Source organism: Panulirus ornatus, chromosome 11 (genome assembly GCF_036320965.1).
Source record: "Panulirus ornatus isolate Po-2019 chromosome 11, ASM3632096v1, whole genome shotgun sequence".
NCBI classification, from domain to species: Eukaryota; Metazoa; Arthropoda; class Malacostraca; order Decapoda; family Palinuridae; genus Panulirus; species Panulirus ornatus.
In genome coordinates this window covers 1358204-1378605 of record NC_092234.1, presented here as the reverse complement: position 1 = coordinate 1378605, position 20402 = coordinate 1358204, and the positions used below count along the sequence as shown (strand labels likewise).

At 42.1% G+C, this 20402-nt stretch overlaps 1 protein-coding gene across 1 annotated transcript in view; it reads right to left on the bottom strand.

The window, feature by feature from the left end:
• Window positions 1-20402, bottom strand: part of LOC139751173 (uncharacterized) — a 122978-nt gene that overhangs the window by 9683 nt on the left and 92893 nt on the right. Inside the window, exon 14 of the mRNA XM_071666295.1 lies at window positions 8941-9996. Coding sequence (XP_071522396.1) covers window positions 8941-9996 — 1056 coding nt within the window. The remainder of the gene's footprint in view (window positions 1-8940; window positions 9997-20402) is intronic.

Sequence of the window (20402 nt, the reverse complement as noted above, 5' to 3'; positions counted from 1 at the left end):
CCAATTCACTCTATTCCTTGCCCTCCTTTCACCCTCCTGCATGTTCAGGCCCCGATCACTCAAAATCTTTTTCACTCCATCTTTCCACCTCCAATTTGGTCTCCCTCTTCTCCTCGTTCCCTCCACCTCCGACACATATATCCTCTTGGTCAATCTTTCCTCACTCATTCTCTCCATGTGCCCGAACCATTTCAAAACACCCTCTTCTGCTCTCTCAACCACGCTCTTTTTATTTCCACACATCTCTCTTACCCTTACAGTACTTACTCGATCAAACCACCTCACACGACACATTGTCCTCAAACATCTCATTTCCAGCACATCCATCCTCCTGCGCACAACTCTATCCATAGCCCACGCCTCGCAACCATACAACATTGTTGGAACCACTATTCCTACAAACATACCCATTTTTGCTTTCCGAGATAATGTTCTCGACTTCCACACATTCTTCAAGGCTCCCAGAATTTTCGCCCCTCCCCCACCCTATGATCCACTTCCGCTTCCATGGTTCCATCCGCTGCCAGATCCACTCCCAGATATCTAAAACACTTCACTTCCTCCAGTTTTTCTCCATTCAAACTCACCTGCCAATTGACTTGACCCTCAACCCTACTGTACCTAATAACCTTGCTCTTATTCACATTTACTCTTAACTTTCTTCTTTCACACACTTTACCAAACTCAGTCACCAGCTTCTGCAGTTTCTCACATGAATCAGCCACCAGCGCTGTATCATCAACGAACAACAACTGACTCACTTCCCAAGCTCTCTCATCCCCAACAGACTTCATACTTGCCCCTCCTTCCAAAACTCTTGCATTCACCTCCCTAACAACCCCATCCATAAACAAATTAAACAACCATGGAGACATCACACACCCCTGCCGCAAACCTACATTCACTGAGAACCAATCACTTTCCTCAACAAACTTATACCTCTGTAATTTGAGCACTCACTCTTATCTCCTTTGCCTTTGTACAATGGCACTATGCACGCATTCCGCCAATCCCTCAGGCACCTCACCATGAGTCATACATACATTAAATAACCTGACCAACCAGTCAACAATACAGTCACCCCCTTTTTTAATAAATTCCACTGCAATACCATCCAAACCTGCTGCCTTGCCGGCTTTCATCTTCCGCAAAGCTTTTACTACCTCTTCTCTGTTTACCAAATCATTTTCCCTAACCCTCTCACTTTGCACACCACCTCGACCAAAACACCCTATATCTGCCACTCTATCATCAAACACATTCAACAAACCTTCAAAATACTCACTCCATCTCCTTCTCACATCACCACTACTTGTTATCACCTCCCCATTTGCACCCTTCACTGAAGTTCCCATTTGCTCCCTTGTCTTACGCACTTTACCTCCTTCCAGAACATCTTTTTATTCTCCCTAAAATTTAATGATACTCTCTCACCCCAACTCTCATTTGCCCTTTTTTTCACCTCTTGCACCTTTCTCTTGACCTCCTGTCTCTTTCTTTTATACATCTCCCACTCAATTGCATTTTTTCCCGGCAAAAATCGTCCAAATGCCTCTCTCTTATCTTTCACTAATAATCTTACTTCTTCATCCCACCACTCACTACCCTTTCTAATCAACCCACCTCCCACTCTTCTCATGCCACAAGCATCTTTTGCGCAATCCATCACTGATTCCCTAAATACATCCCATTCCTCCCCCACTCCCCTTACTTCCATTGTTCTCACCTTTTTCCATTCTGTACTCAGTTTCTCCTGGTACTTCCTCACACAAGTCTCCTTCCCAAGCTCACTTACTCTCACCACCCTCTTCACCCCAACATTCACTCTTCTTTTCTGAAAACCCATACAAATCTTCACCTTAGCCTCCACTAGATAATGATCAGACATCCCTCCAGTTGCACCTCTCAGCACATTAACATCCAAAAGTCTCTCTTTCGCGCGCCTGTCAATTAACACATAATCCAATAACGCTCTCTGGCCATCTCTCCTACTTACATAAGTATACTTATGTATATCTCGCTTTTTAAACCAGGTATTCCCAATCATCAGTCCTTTTTTAGCACATAAATCTACAAGCTCTTCACCATTTCCATTTACAACACTGAACACCCCATGTATACCAATTATTCCCTCAACTGCCACATTACTCACCTTTGCATTCAAATCACCCATCACTATAACCCGGTCTCGTGCATCAAAACCGCTAACACACTCATTCAGCTGCTCCCAAAACACTTGCCTCTCATGATCTTTCTTCTCATGCCCAGGTGCATATGCACCAATAATCACCCATCTCTCTCCATCAACTTTCAGTTTTACCCATATTAATCAGGAATTTACTTTCTTACATTCTATCACATACTCCCACAACTCCTGTTTCAGGAGTATTGCTACTCCTTCCCTTGCTCTTGTCTTCTCACTAACCCCTGACTTTACTCCCAAGACATTCCCAAACCACTCTTCCCCTTTACCCTTGAGCTTCGTTTCACTCAGAGCCAAAACATCCAGGTTCCTTTCCTCAAACATACTACCTATTTATTTTATTTTTTTTATTATACTTTGTCGCTGTCTCCCGCGTTTGCGAGGTAGCGCAAGGAAACAGACGAAAGAAATGGCCCAACCCCCCCCCATACACATGTATATACATACGTCCACACACACGCAAATATACATACCTACACAGCTTTCCGTGGTTTACCCCAGACGCTTCACATGCCTTGATTACATCCATTGACAGCACGTCAACCCCGGTATACCACATCGCTCCAATTCACTCTATTCCTTGCCCTCCTTTCACCCTCCTGCATGTTCAGGCCCCGATCACACAAAATCTTTTTCACTCCATCTTTCCACCTCCAATTTGGTCTCCCTCTTCTCCTCGTTCCCTCCACCTCCGACACATATATCCTCTTGGTCAATCTTTCCTCACTCATTCTCTCCATGTGCCCAAACCACTTCAAAACACCCTCTTCTGCTCTCTCAACCACGCTCTTTTTATTTCCACACATCTCTCTTACCCTTACGTTACTCACTCGATCAAACCACCTCACACCACACATTGTCCTCAAACATCTCATTTCCAGCACATCCACCCTCCTGCACACAACTCTATCCATAGCCCACGCCTCGCAACCATACAACATTGTTGGAACCACTATTCCTTCAAACATACCCATTTTTGCTTTCCGAGATAATGTTCTCGACTTCCACACATTCTTCAAGGCCCCCAGAATTTTTGCCCCCTCCCCCACCCTATGATCCACTTCCGCTTCCATGGTTCCATCCGCTGCCAGATCCACTCCCAGATATCTAAAACACTTCACTTCCTCCAGTTTTTCTCCATTCAAACTCACCTCCCAATTGACTTGACCCTCAACCCTACTGTACCTAATAACCTTGCTCTTATTCACATTTACTCTTAACTTTCTTCTTCCACACACTTTACCAAACTCAGTCACCAGCTTCTGCAGTTTCTCACATGAATCAGCCACCAGCGCTGTATCATCAGCGAACAACAACTGACTCACTTCCCAAGCTCTCTCATCCCCAACAGACTTCATACTTTCCCCTCTTTCCAAAACTCTTGCATTTACCTCCCTAACAACCCCATCCATAAACAAATTAAACAACCATGGAGACATCACACACCCCTGCCGCAAACCTACATTCACTGAGAACCAATCACTTTCCTCTCTTCCTACACGTACACATGCCTTACATCCTTGATAAAAACTTTTCACTGCTTCTAACAACTTTCCTCCCACACCATATATTCTTAATACCTTCCACAGAGCATCTCTATCAACTCTATCATATGCCTTCTCCAGATCCATAAATGCTACATACAAATCCATTTGCTTTTCTAAGTATTTCTCACATACATTCTTCAAAGCAAACACCTGATCCACACATCCTCTACCACTTCTGAAACCACACTGCTCTTCCCCAATCTGATGTTTGAGGAATGTTTCCTTTCCTCAAACATACTACCTATCTCTCCTTTTTTCATATCTTGGTTACATCCACACACATTTAGGCACCCCAATCTGAGTCTTCGAGGAGGATGAGCACTCCCCGCGTGACTCCTTCTTCTGTTTCCCATTTTAGAAAGTTAAAAAAATACGAGGGGAGGATTTCTGGCCCCACGCTCCCGTCCCCTCTAGTCGCTTTCTACGACACGCGAGGAATGCGTGGGAAATATTCTTTCACCCCTATCCCCAGGGATAATATATATATATATATACATATATATATACATATATACATACACACACACACACACACACATACATACGCACATATACACACACACACACATACATATATATACATATGAAAAATGTAAGAAACAATTTAGAAAACTGAAACTTCTAGCTTGAAATGAAATGAAAAAATGGATGTCACATAATGGTTCAACCTCTGGCTATGGAATAAGGAAATGTATAATTTATTTACACAAACATCAAATAGTAGTTCTCATCAATTTGACCACTGTATCAGTAAGCTTCAATGTCTAAGCTACATATATATTTATATATATATCATATTTTATATCATATATTTGAAGAATGTATGTGAGAAATACTTAGAAAAGCAAATGGATTTGTATGTAGCATTTATGGATCTGGAGAAGGCATATGATAGAGTTGATAGAGATGCTCTGTGGAAGGTGTTAAGAATATATGGTGTGGGAGGAGAGTTGTTAGAAGCAGTGAAAAGTTTTTATCGAGGATGTGAGGCATGTGTGCATGTAGGAAGAGAGGAAAGTGATTGGTTCTCAGTGAATGTAGGTTTGCGGCAGGGGTGTGTGATGTCTCCATGGTTGTTTAATTTGTTTATGGATGGGGTTGTTAGGGAGGTAAATGCAAGAGTTTTGGAAAGAGGGGCAAGTATGAAGTCTGTTGGGGATGAGAGAGCTTGGGAAGTGAGTCAGTTGTTGTTCGCTGATGATACAGCGCTGGTGGCTGATTCATGTGAGAAACTGCAGAAGCTGGTGACTGAGTTTGGAAAAGTGTGTGGAAGAAGAAAGTTAAGAGTAAATGTGAATAAGAGCAAGGTTATTAGGTACAGTAGGGTTGAGGGTCAAGTCAATTGGGAGGTGAGTTTGAATGGAGAAAAACTGGAGGAAGTGAAGTGTTTTAGATATCTGGGAGTGGATCTGGCAGCGGATGGAACCATGGAAGCGGAAGTGGATCATAGGGTGGGGGAGGGGGCGAAAATCCTGGGGGCCTTGAAGAATGTGTGGAAGTCGAGAACATTATCTTGGAAAGCAAAAATGGGTATGTTTGAAGGAATGGTGGTTCCAACAATGTTGTATGGTTGCGAGGCGTGGGCTATGGATAGAGTTGTGCGCAGGAGGATGGATGTGCTGGAAATGAGATGTTTGAGGACAGTGTGTGGTGTGAGGTGGTTTGATCGAGTGAGTAACGTAAGGGTATGAGAGATGTGTGGAAATAAAAAGAGCGTGGTTGAGAGAGCAGAAGAGGGTGTTTTGAAGTGGTTTGGGCACATGGAGAGGATGAGTGAGGAAAGATTGACCAAGAGGATATATGTGTCGGAGGTGGAGGGAACGAGGAGAAGAGGGAGACCAAATTGGAGGTGGAAAGATGGAGTGAAAAAGATTTTGTGTGATCGGGGCCTGAACATGCAGGAGGGTGAAAGGAGGGCAAGGAATAGAGTGAATTGGAGCGATGTGGTATACCGGGGTTGACGTGCTGTCAGTGGATTGAAGCAGGGCATGTGAAGCATCTGGGGTAAACCATGGAAAGCTGTGTAGGTATGTATATTTGCGTGTGTGTGGACGTATGTATATACATGTGTATGGGGGGGGGGGGGGTTGGGCCATTTTCTTTCGTCTGTTTCCTTGCGCTACTTTGCAAATGCGGGAGACAGCGACAAAGTATAATAAAAAAATATATAATATTTCATATCTATTCATTACACTTTGTCTCCCGCATTAGCAAGGTAGTGCAAGGAAACAGACGAAAGAATGGCTCAACCCACCCACATATACATGCATATACATACACAGACATATACATATATACACATGTACATAATTCATACTTGCTGCCTTTATTCATTCCGTCGCCACCCCACCACACATGAAAAGACAACCCCCTCCCCCCGCATGCGTGTGAGGTAGCGCTAGGAAAAGACAACAAAGGCCACGTTCGTTCACACTCAGACTCTAGCTCTCATTTATAATGCACCGAAACCACAGCTCCCTTTCCACATCCAGGCCCTACAAAACTTCCCATGGTTATCCCCAGACACTTCACATTCCCTGGTTCAATCCATTGACAGCACGTCGACCCCGGTATACCACATCATTCCAATTCACTCTATTCCTTTCAGGCCTTTCACCCTCCTGCATGTTCAGGCCCCGATCGCTCAAAATATCTTTCACTTCATCTTTCCACCTCCAATTTGGTCTCCCACTTTTCCTCGTCCCCTCCAGCTCTGACATATATATCCTCTATGTCAACCTTTCCTCAATTATTCTCTTCATGTGACCAAACCATTTCAAAACACCCTCTTTTGCTCACTCTTTTTATTGCCACACACCTCTCTTACCCTTACATTACTTACTCGATCAAACCACCTCACACCACATATTGTCCCCAAACATCTCATTTCCAACACATCCACCCTCCTCTGCATAACTCTATCTATAGCCCACGCCTCGCAACCATATAACATTGTTGGAACCCCTATTCCTTCAAACATACTCACATTTGCTTTCAGAGATAATATTCTTGCCTAACACACATTTTTCAACACTCCCCGAACTTTCACCCCCTCCCCCACCCTGTGACTCACTTCCACTTTCATGGTTCCATCCGCTACCAAATCCACTCCCAGATATCTAAAACACTTCACTTCCTCCAGTTTTTCTCCACTCAAACGTACCTCCCAATTGACTTGTCCCTCAACCCTACTGTTCCTAATAACCTTGCTCTTATTCACATTTATTCTCAGGTTTCTTCTTTCACACACTTTACCAAACTCCGTCACCAGCTTCAGCAGTGTCTCACCCGAATCAACAGCCAGCGCTGTATCATCAGTGAACAACAACTGCCTCACTTCCCAAGCTCTCTCATCCACAACAGACTGCATACTTGCCCCTCTCTCAAAAACTCTTGCATTCACCTCCCCAATAACCCCATTTGAATTGGTTTGGTCACATAGAGAGAATGAGTGAGGAAAGACTGACAAAGAGGATATATGTGTCAGAGGTGAAGGGAACAAGAAGTGAGAGACCAAACTGGATGCGGAAAGATGGAGTGAAAAAGATTTTGAGCGATCGGGCCTGAACATGCAGGAGGGTGAAAGGCTTGCCAGGAACAGAGTGAATTGGAATGATGTGGTATACCAGGGTCGACGTGCTGTCAATGGACTGAACCAGGGCATGTGAAGTGTCTGGGGTAAACCATGTGAAGTTTTGTAGGGCCTGGATGTGGAAAGGGAGATGTGGTTTCGGTGCATTATATATGACAGCTAGAGAATGAGTGTGAACGAATGTGGACTTTGTTGTCTTTTCCTAGTGCTACCTCGTGCACATGCGGGGGAAGGGTGTTTTCATTTCATGTGTGGCGGGGTGGCAACAGGAATGAATAAAGGGCAGACAGTATGAATTATGTACATGTGTATATATGTATATGTCTGTGTGTGTATATATGTATATGTCTGTGCGTGTATATATATATGTATATGTTGAGATGTATAGGTATGTATATATGTGCGTTTATCCCTGGGGATAGGGGAGAAAGAATACTTCCCATGTATTCCCTGCGTGTCGTAGAAGGCGACTAAAAGGGGAGGGAGCGGGTGGCTGGAAATCCTCCCCTCTCGTTTTTTTTTTTTTAATTTTCCAAAAGAAGGAACAGAGAAGGGGGCCTGGTGAGGATTTTCCCTCTAAGGCCCAGTCCTCTGTTCTTAACCCTACCTCGCAAACGCGGGAAATGGCGAATCGTATGAAAAAAAAAAAAAAAAATATATATGTGCGTGTGTGGACGTGTATGTATATACATGTGTATGTGGGTGGGTTGGGCCATTCTTTCGTCTGTTTCCTTGCGCTACCTCACTAACGCAGGAGACAGCGACAAAGGATAATAATGAAATGTATTTGAGTGGATGGGCCATTCTTTCTTCATCTGTTTCCTAGTGCTACCTCACTGACGCAGGAAACAGTGATCAAGTATAACAAGTAAAAATCAAGGATCAATAAATACTAAACTGGGTAAGAGAATAAAGAAGACAAACATCTAACTCCAGATCATGCGTCTTTAGTGCTTTTTTTGGGGGGGTTAATGTTTCTGATTAAACACAGCATATGCAACTATCCAACATGACAGAACAGTTGTGATTTACTTTAATTACAATAAGTGATGAAAGAATGCGTTACATTGTTCATAAGCTAAGCTGTTTCATGCACAGTTCATACCAGTTACATACAAAATGTATTAGATGGAAACATTACTACCTTATACATTTGGTTTCCATTGTTCTACCTATGATGAAGTGACTTGTGACAGGGTTTCCAAGAACAAAACCCCATCAAAAGTTGGAATATATGTGCACTATCATGCCCAAGCCTCGTAACATCATGATCAACAATCTTCTTATCTTGCTCAAAGTATTATGGAGCAGGGAAAATAAAATGCATTGTAAACAATTATGATTATCAAGCAAATGGTGCAAAGAGAAAACCAAGCTCAGGTGACTCTAGGAAAGGGCACAAGGAAAAAATAACAAGATCAGTGGGAGCACTGGAAGAGTGAGATATCCAGTGAAAATACACTGGTGAATGAGGCATGTTTATGGATAATCCAAGAAAAATATGCTAGGAAAGCATTATTCAGGAAGAATCACAGAGAATAAGATTATATGACACCACAGAAAAATCAAAATAACTTACAATAATAAGAAATACTAACCTCTGGCTTTGCTGATGAGAAATGAACTTGGGTCTGCCAGGCTGGACAGACCTCCATATCTGTCTCATCATCACTGGAGTCTTCAGTTACTAATCTATTTGGTCTCAAGGGAGATGGTTTGCCTTTTTTTAAAGATGATCCTTGCACAGTTCTCATCAATCCTTTTAATGATTTATGAGGTGACTTTTCATACTCTTCATCTGAGCTCCTGCTGGATTCTTCATCAGAAATGTTGTGTTGTTTCTTATCAAGCCTTGTTTCTTCCCCTTTAACAGAATCTGTGACCATTTCTCCATCATTTGCTCTACTATCATTACTTACAGGCAAATAAGCTTTGGTAGTTACCTTTTTAGAGGACTTTGATTCTGAAATGCAACCATCTTTGTTAGACTTACATAATTCATCATCAGACAGCAGAGAGCCTGGACAATTTTCTCCACTCACACTGTCAACATTCTCAGGTATCTTTCTGTTTTTGTCATAACTACTAACACTGCTAAAAGCAAGATTATCAACAAATTCTTCCTCATCATTTATTCCCACTGTTTTTGTCTTCCTGGGAGTCAAGACATAGACAGGGTATTTTTCATTTGGATAATCTTCTTCAAAAATATCACGGTGAAAATAATGAAACATGGTTTTGCGGTGAAATCCTAAGTATACCTTACGTATCTTCTTACTCATGCCTCTTACATATTCAAGAAGTTGTTTTTCATAGTTCTTCTGGAGTTCACTGCACCGTTTTGCATAAGCTAGCTTTTGTTCATTAGTTAATTTCTCCCAATTTTCTCTAAATACTTTGTTTTTCTGAGCGTTTGACTCAAACAGTTTTTGGGATGAATGTTCAAGTTTCAAGCAAAAGAGCCTGAAGGGTGTCCTGGGAGGCTTTAAAGGTTCGTCATGGAACTTTGGACATGACATATCGAGGCAAACCACATTACTGAATCTCTCAGAATCCTTCTTTTGAACTTTTCTGGGTGAAGACACTTTCTTATTTCTGGCGTTGTGAGATTTTATCAAGTCTCTAGTGTTTCCTGCATGCTGCCTCTTCTTTCCCTGTCAACAACACTTCAAGTTAATTTTGAATAAATTACATAGAAACAACAAAAATTTAATTAACAAAACAGAACAAACTACATGAATCAGACATACACACATCCTTGAATACAGATGCTCCCCAACATACGTTGGAGTTCCGTAACCCAGATGTATGTCAGCATGGCATGTAGAAGTCATATACTTGTACAGCATTCTTTTATTCAACTCAATTTCTATCATGATTATCTTATTTCTTTCTCATTAACCAGCTTTATTATAAAATTCTGTAGTTTCTTTTTACCTTACATTTAAAATTCTTTAATTCATGGATTGATTCATCCAAACTTTCAATGAACTTTTCGGCAATCTCTATCTTCTTTTAAATCTACTGAACCGACCATGACTTGCAAGCTGTGAAATTCTTGATGTAATCATATCCCACTGGCTCCTTCTAAGTCTCAAAAAGACTTCTAGCCTTTGCCTCAAGGACCTTGAGTCTCCAAACTCTACTGTTATGTGGCTCAAAATCTGTCTCCATACTACCACACTTGTCCTCTGTTTTGCCTATTGCTCTCCTAATTCTACAAATTTTATATCCTTCTTCGACTATCTAAACTCCTGCCATGAGACTGTGACATCCTCTCTCCTCTCACCTAAGCCGAGATCCTCTACCTTGGGGATTTCAACGTTCACCATGGGCAATGGTTGAATTCCTCCAATAAGGATGGTGGATGGATCAAAGCCCTTACATTCTCCATGCTCAATGATTTAGAGCAAATTATCTCCCATCTTATCAACATACCTGACCACTGGGACCACTCCCCTAACATTCTAGATTTGTTTTCACCTCTAGTCCATTTCACTGTAAATACACAATCTCGTCCCAATTACTAGAAGAGCCTTGTGGTATCCATGTTGGAAAAGATCACAAGTGAACATGTGATCAAGTAAATTTCTTGTAATCCATAAGGAAAAGAAACATAAGTTCCCAAGTGCACTTCTGTGTAATGATCACATCATCAGGGGAGATACAAGAAAGAAGAATAACAATTTATATACAAGGAAGAGATGTAGCTAGGACGCCATTTGGTAAACAAGTGACTACCAAATGGACTTTCCCCCCTTCATTACTGCTTTCTCCAAATTGTTAATTAAGGCTCTTAGACCAAAGTTAAGATTTGGATTCCTTAAGAGATGCCTTGAACAAGTGATGCCAAGACCTATCCTAACACAAGGATTGTTGCAGTTGCCTGGCCAACCATCTGACAATTTTCAAAATAGTATTTTGAAGAAACAATGAACTAAAAGAGATTTAAAGGGAGCAGGCCTTTTGCATTTCAAGAGAGAAGAAACGTGCCTTCCAAAGGTTATACCAACACAATGGAAGAACTGTATGTTGGACTAATGCTATGATATATTCAGAAATAAACAGAATAGACTTTAAAGGAAACTAAACTGTAAGTTAGACCATCTCATTGAAAACAATGATTGGACTAAGAATACAAACCCTTCCTTTACGATAAGCCTGTCCAATAAACAACTGGGAAAGGATTCTTTGTATACCCTAGGGTACGGATTACGTTTTATGTGCTCTAACAAGAAAGCCAACCGTGTTGATATCACAGTCTTTCTGTAATTTAGATCATTCATTCATTACACTTTGTTGCTGTCTCCCACATTAACGAGGTAGCACAAGGAAACAGACGAAAGAATGGCCCATCCCATCCACATACACATGTATATACATACACGCATCCACATACACATGTATATACATACACGTCCACTCACGCACATATACATACCTATACATTTCAACATTATTTATTTATTCATTTTGCTTTGTCACTGTCTCCTGCGTTTTTGCGAGGTAGCGCAAGGGAACAGACGAAAGAAATGGCCCAACCCACCCCCATACACATGTATATACATAGACGTCCACACACGCAAATACACATACCCATACATCTCAATGTACACATATACATACACACACAGACACATACATATATACACATGCACACAATTCACACTGTCTGCCTTTATTCATTCCCATCGCCATCTCATGATGAAATCAACATCTGTAAAGGTTTAGTATATGCCAGTTTCTCAAAATCAGTGGATCCTATTTGCCCTAAAAGGTTTATACGAGATACTAACAATCTAAAGAAAAAATGATACTAAAGCAAATATGGCTAACACAGTTGAGATTGTGAACAAAAAATAACTATTTATCTAAAATGAATGATCTTCAAGTGTTTACACAACATACTTTCAACTCAGTAAGAATCCCCTAGCAGTATTAATTCTCATTTCATTAAAGAACTGAAGTTGCTGATGAAAGGTAATGGATCTCTTATCAAAAGTCTGTCACGTATGTTCCCTTTTTTGCCATACTTGTATAGACTTATCAAAACACTATTGATTAATCATGATACTTTGTTGCCGTCTCCCGCGTTAGCACAAGGAAACGGACGAAAGAATGGCCCAACCCACCCACATACACACGTATATACATACATGTCCACAGACACACATATACATACCTATACAATTCAACATACATTTATCTATTTTTATTTATTTTGCTTTGTCGCTGTCTCCCGCATTAGCAAGGTAGCACAAGGAAACAGACGAAAGAATGGCCCAACCCACCCACATACACATGTATATACATACATGTCCACACACGCAAATATACATACCTATACATCTCAATGTATACATATATATACACACACAGACATATACATATATACACATGTACATAATTCATACTGTCTGCCTTTATTCATTCCCATCGCCACCCTGCCACATATGAAATAACGACCCCATTCCCCCCATGAGTGCAAGGTAGTGCTAGGAAAACAACAAAGGCCTCATTCGTTCACACTCAGTCTCTAGCTGTCATGTCATAATGCACCGAAACCACAGCTCCCTTTCCACATCCATGCCCCACAGAACTTTCCATGGTTTACCCCAGATGCTTCACATGCCCTGGTTCAATCCAGTGACAGCACGTCGACCCCGGTATACCACATTGTTCCAATTCACTCTATTCCCCGCACGCCTTTCACCCTCCTGCATGTTCAGGTCCCGATCACTCAAAATCTCTTTCACTCCATCTTCCCACCTCCAATTTGGTCTCCCGCTTCTCCTCGTTCCCTCCACCTCTGGCACATATATCCTCTTGGTCAATCTTTCCTCACTCATTCTCTCCATGTGCCCAAACCATTTCAAAACACGCTCTTCTGCTCTCTCAACCACACTTCTTTTATTACGACACATCTCTCTTACCCTATTATTACTTACTCGATCAAACCACGTCACACCACATATTGTCCTCAAACATCTCATTTCCAGCACATCCACCCTACAGCGCACAACTCTATTCATAGCCCACGCTTCGCAACCATATAACATTGTTGGAACCACTAATCCTTCAAACATACCCTTTTTGCTTTCCAAGATAATGTTCTCGACTTCCACACATTCTTCAAGGCTCCCAGAATTTTTGCCCCCTCACCCACCCTATGATTCACTTCTGCTTCCATACGCTGCCAAATCCACTCCCAGATATCTAAAACACTTTACTCCCTCCAGTTTTTCTCCATTCAAACTTACCTCTCAAATGACTTGACCCTCAACCCTACTGAACCTAATAACCTTGCTCTTATTCACATCTACTCTCAACTTTCTTTTTTCACAAACTTTACCAAACTCAGTCACCAGCTTCTGCAGTTTCTCACATGAATAAGCCACCAGCACTGTATCATCAGCGAACAATGACTCACTTCCCAAGCTCTCTCATCCACAACAGACTGCATACTTGCCCCTCTTTCCAAAACTCTTGCATTCACCTCCCTAACAACCTAATGCTTAAACAAATTAAACAAACATGGAGACATCACACACCCCTGCCGCAAACCTACATTTACTGAGAACCAATCACTTTCCTCTCTTCCTACACGTACACATGCCTTCTTACATCCTCGATAAAAACTTTTCACTGCTAACAACTTGACTCCCACACCTATATATTCTTAATACCTTCCACAGAGCATCTCTATCAACTCTATCATATGCCTTCTCCAGATCCATAAATGCTACATACAAATCCACTTGTTTTTCTAAATATTTCTCACGTACATTCTTCAAAGCAAATACCTGATCCACAAATCCTCTACCACTTCTGAAATCACACTGCTCTTCCCCAGTCTGATGGTCTGTACATGCCTTCACCCTCTCAATCATTACCATCCCATATAATCTACCAGGAATACACAACAAACTTTTTATTTATTTTGTATTTATTTTATTTTGCTTTGTCGCTGTCTCCCGCGTTTGCGAGGTAGCGCAAGGAAACATGACGGAAGAAATGGCCCAACCCACCCCCATACACATGTATATACACAAACGTCCACACGCAAATATACATACCTATACATCTCAATGTACACATATATATACACACACAGACATACATATATACCCATGCACACAATTCACACTGTCTGCCTTTATTCATTCCCATTGCCACCTCGCCACACATGGAATACCATCTCCCTCCCCCCTCATGTGTGCGGGGTAGCGCTAGGAAAAGACAACAAAGGCCTCATTCGTTCACACTCAGTCTCTAGCTGTCATGCAATAATGCCCGAAACCACAGCTCCCTTTCCACATCCAGGCCCCACACAGCTTTCTATGGTTTACCCCAGACGCTTCACATGCCCTGATTCAATCCACTGACAGCATGTCAACCCCGGTATACCACATCGATCCAATTCACTCTATTCCTTGCCCGCCTTTCACCCTCCTGCATGTTCAGGCCCCGATCACACAAAATCTTTTTCACTCCATCTTTCCACCTCCAATCTGGTCTCCCACTTCTCCTCGTTCCCTCCACCTCCGACACATATATCCTCTTGGTCAATCTTTCCTCACTCATTCTCTCCATGTGACCAAACCATTTCAAAACACCCTCTTCTGCTCTCTCAACCATGCTCTTTTTATTTCCACACATCTCTCTTACCCTTACATTACTTACTCGATCAAACCACCTCACATCACACATTGTCCTCAAACATCTCATTTCCAGCACATCCACCCTCCTGCGCACAACTCTATCCATAGCCCATGCCTCGCAACCATACAACATTGTTGGAACCACTATTCCTTCAAACATACCCATTTTTGCTTTCCGAGATAATGTTCTTGACTTCCAAACATTCTTCAAGGCTCCCAGGATTTTCGCCCCCTCCCCCACCCTATGATTCACTTCCGCTTCCATGGTTCCATCCGCTGCCAGATCCACTCCCAGATATCTAAAACACTTTACTTCCTCCAGTTTTTCTCCATTCAAACTTACCTCCCAACTGACTTGACCATCAACCCTACTGTACCTAATAACCTTGCTCTTATTCACATTTACTCTTAACTTTCTTCTTTCACACACTTTACCAAACTCAGTCACCAGCTTCTGCAGTTTCTCACATGAATCAGCTACCACCGCTGTATCATCAGCGAACAACAACTGACTCACTTCCCAAGCTCTCTCATCCACAACAAACTTCATGCTTGCCCCTCTTTCCAAAACTCTTGCATTCACCTCCCTAACAACCCCATCCATAAACAAATTAAAAAACCATGGAGACATCACACATCCCTGCCGCAAACCTACATTCACTGAGAACCAATCACTTTCCTCTCTTCCTACACGTACACATGCCTTACATCCTCGATAAAAACTTTTCACTGCTTCTAACAACTTGCCACCCGCACCATATATTCTTAATACCTTCCACAGAGCATCTCTATCAACTCTATCATATGCTTTCTCCAGATCCATAAATGCTACATACAAATCCATTTGCTTTTCTAAGTATTTCTCACATACATTCCTCAAAGCAAACACCTGATCCACACATCCTCTACCACTTCTGAAACCACACTGCTCTTCCCCAGTCTGATGCTCTGTACATGCCTTCACCCTCTCAATCAATACACTCCCATATAATTTACCAGGAATACTCAACAAACTTATACCTCTGTAATTTGAGCACTCACTCTTATCCCCTTTGCCTTTGTACAATTGCACTATGCACGCATTACGCCAATCCTCAGGCACCTCACCATGAGTCATACATACATTAAATAACCTTACCAACCAGTCAACAATACAGTCACCGCCTTTTTTAATAAATTCCACTGCAATACCATCCAAACATACTGCCTTGCCGGCTTTCATCTTCCGCAAAGCTTTTACTACCTCTTCTCTGTTTACCAAATCATTTTCCCCAACCCTCTCACTTTGCACACCACCTCGACCAAGACACCCTATATCTGCCACTCTATCATCAAACACATTCAACAAATCTTCAAAATACTCACTCCATCTCCTTCTCACATCACTACTTGTTATCACCTCCCCATTAGCGCCCTTCACTGAAGTTCCCATTTGCTCCCCTTGTCTTACGCACTTTATTTACCTCCTTCCAGAACATCTTTTTATTCTCCCTAGAATTTAATGATACTCTCTCACCCCAACTCTCATTTGCCCTCTTTTTCACCTCTTGCACCTTTCTCTTGACCTCCTGTCTCTTTCTTTTATACATCTCCCACTCAATTGCATTTTTTCCCGGCAAAAATCGTCTAAATGCCTCTCTCTTCTCTTTCACTAATACTCTTACTTCTTCATCCACCACTCACTACCCTTTCTAATCAACCCACCTCCCACGCTTCTCATGCCACAAGCATCTTTTGCGCAATCCATCACTGTATTCCCTAAATACATCCAATTCTCCCACTCCCCTTACCTCCTTTGTTCTCACTTTTTTCATTCTATACTCAGTCTCTCATGGTACTTCCTCACACAAGTCTCCTTCCCAAGCTCACTTACTCTCACCACCCTCTTCACCCCAACATTCACTCTTCTTTTCTGAAAACCATACAAATCTTCACCTTAGCCTCCACAAGATAATGATCAGACATCCCTCCAGTTGCACCTCTCAGCACATTTACATCCAAGAGTCTCTCTTTCGCACGCCTGTCAATTAACACGTAATCCAATAATGCTCTCTGGCCATCTCTCCTACTTACATACATATACTTATGTATATCTCTCTTTTAAAACCAGGTATTCCCAATCACCAGTCCTTTTCAGCACATAAATCTACAAGCTCTTCACCATTTCCATTTACAACACTGAACACCCCAAGTATACCAATTATTCCCTCAACTGCCACATTACTCACCTTTGCATTCAAATCACCCATCAATATAACCCGATCTCGTGCATCAAAACCACTAACACACTCATTTAGCTGCTCCCAAAACACTTGCCTCTCATGATCTTTCTTCTCATGCCCAGGTGAATATGCACCAATAATCACCCATCTCTCTCCATCAACTTTCAGTTTTACCCATATCAATCTCGAGTTTACTTTCTTACACTCTATCACATACTCCCACAACTCCTGTTTCAGGAGTAGTTCTACTCCTTCCCTTGCTCTTGTCCTCTCACTAACCCCTGAACTTTACTCCCAAGACATTCCCAAACCACTCTTCCCCTTTACCCTTGAGCTTCGTTTCACTCAGAGCCAAAACATCCAGGTTCCTTTCCTCAAACATACTACCTATCTCTCTTTTATTCTCATCTTGGTTACATCCACACACATTTAGACACCCCAACCTGAGTCTACGAGGAGGATGAGCACTCCCCGCGTGACTCTTTCTGTTTCCCCATTTTTTTAGAAAGTTAAAAATACAAGGAGGGGAGGATTTCTGGCCCCCCCCGCTCCCGTCCCTCTAGTCGCCTCAACAAACTTATACCTCCATAATTTGAGCACTCACTCTTATCCCCTTTGCCTTGAAAATGGCAACGAATGCAAGCAGTCAGGTTTCTGCCAATCCTCAGGCACCTCACCATGAGTCATACATACATTAAATAACCTTACCAACCAGTCAACAATACAGTCACCTACTTTTATAATAAATTCCACTGCAATACCATCCAAACCCAGTGTCTTGCCGGCTTTCATCTTCCACAAAGCTTTTACTACCTCTTCTCTGTTTACCAAATCATTTTCCCTAACCCTCTCACTTTGCACACCACCTCGACCAAGGACACCCTATATCTGCCACTCTATCATCAAACACATTCAACAAACCTTCAAAATACTCACTCCATCTCCTTCTCACATCACTACTTGTTATCACCTCCCCATTAGCGCCCTTCACTGAAGTTCCCATTTGCTCCCTTGTCTTACGCACTTTATTTACCTCCTTCCAGAACATCTTTTTATTCTCCCTAGAATTTAATGATACTCTCTCACCCCAACTCTCATTTGCCCTCTTTTTCACCTCTTGCACCTTTCTCTTGACCTCCTGTCTCTTTCTTTTATACATCTCCCACTCAATTGCATTTTTTCCCGGCAAAAATCGTCTAAATGCCTCTCTCTTCTCTTTCACTAATACTCTTACTTCTTCATCCCACCACTCACTACCCTTTCTAATCAACCCACCTCCCACGCTTCTCATGCCACAAGCATCTTTTGCGCAATCCATCACTGATTCCCTAAATACATCCCATTCCTCCCCCACACCCCTTACTTCCATTGTTCTCACCTTTTATCATTCTGTACTCAGTCTCTCCTGGTACTTCCTCACACAAGTCTCCTTCCCAAGCTCACTTACTCTCACCACCCTCTTCACCCCAACATTCACTCTTCTTTTCTGAAAACCCATACAAATCTTCACCTTAGCCTCCACAAGATAATGATCAGACATCCCTCCAGTTGCACCTCTCAGCACATTTACATCCAAGAGTCTCTCTTTCGCACGCCTGTCAATTAACACGTAATCCAATAATGCTCTCTGGCCATCTCTCCTACTTACATACATATACTTATGTATATCTCGCTTTTTAAACCAGGTATTCCCAATCACCAGTCCTTTTTCAGCACATAAATCTACAAGCTCTTCACCATTTCCATTTACAACACTGAACACCCCAAGTATACCAATTATTCCCTCAACTGCCACATTACTCACCTTTGCATTCAAATCACCCATCACTATAACCCGGTCGCGTGCATCAAAACCACTAACACACTCATTTAGCTGCTCCCAAAACACTTGCCTCTCATGATCTTTCTTCTCATGCCCAGGTGAATATGCACCAATAATCACCCATCTCTCTCCATCAACTTTCAGTTTTACCCATATTAAATGAGAATTTACTTTCTTACAATTTATCACATACTCCCACAACTCCTGTTTCAGGAGTAGTTCTACTCCTTCCCTTGCTCTTGTCCTCTCACTAACCCCTGACTTTACTCCCAAGACATTCCCAAACCACTCTTCCCCTTTACCCTTGAGCTTCGTTTCACTCAGAGCCAAAACATCCAGGTTCCTTTCCTCAAACATACTACCTATCTCTCCTTTTTTCACATCTTGGTTACATCCACACACATTTAGACACCCCAACCTGAGTCTACGAGGAGGATGAGCACTCCCCGCGTGACTCTTTCTGTTTCCCCATTTTTTTAGAAAGTTAAAAATACAAGGAGGGGAGGATTTCTGGCCCCCCGCTCCCGTCCCCTCTAGTCGCCTCAACAAACTTATACCTCCATAATTTGAGCACTCACTCTTATCCCCTTTGCCTTTGTAAAATGGCACTATGCAAGCATTCTGCCAATCCTCAGGCACCTCACCATGAGTCATACATACATTAAATAACCTTACCAACCAGTCAACAATACAGTCACCTACTTTTATAATAAATTCCACTGCAATACCATCCAAACCCAGTGTCTTGCCGGCTTTCATCTTCCACAAAGCTTTTACTACCTCTTCTCTGTTTACCAAATCATTTTCCCTAACCCTCTCACTTTACACACCACCTCAACCAAAACACCCTATACTGCCACTCTATCATCAAACACATTCAACAAACCTTCAAAATACTCACTCCATCTCCTTCTCACATCACCACTACTTGTTATCACCTCCCCATTAGCCCCCTTCACTGAAGTTCCCATTTGTTCCCTTGTCTTACGCACTTTATTAACCTCCTTCCAAAACATCTTTTTATTCTCCCTAAAATTTAATGATACTCTTTCGCCCCAACTCTCATTTGCCCTCTTTTTCACCTCTTGCACCTTTCTCTTGACCTCCTGCCTCTTTCTTCCATACATCTCCCACTCATTTGCATTATTTCCCTGCAAAAATCGCCCAAATGCCTCTCTCTTTTCTTTCACTAATAATCTTACTTCTTCATCCCACCACTCACTACCCTTTCTAATCTGCCCACCTCCCACGCTTCTCATGCCACAAGTATCTTTTGCGCAAGCCATCACTGCTTCCCTAAATACATCCAATTCCTCCCCCACTCCCCTTACCTCCTTTGTTCTCACTTTTTTCCA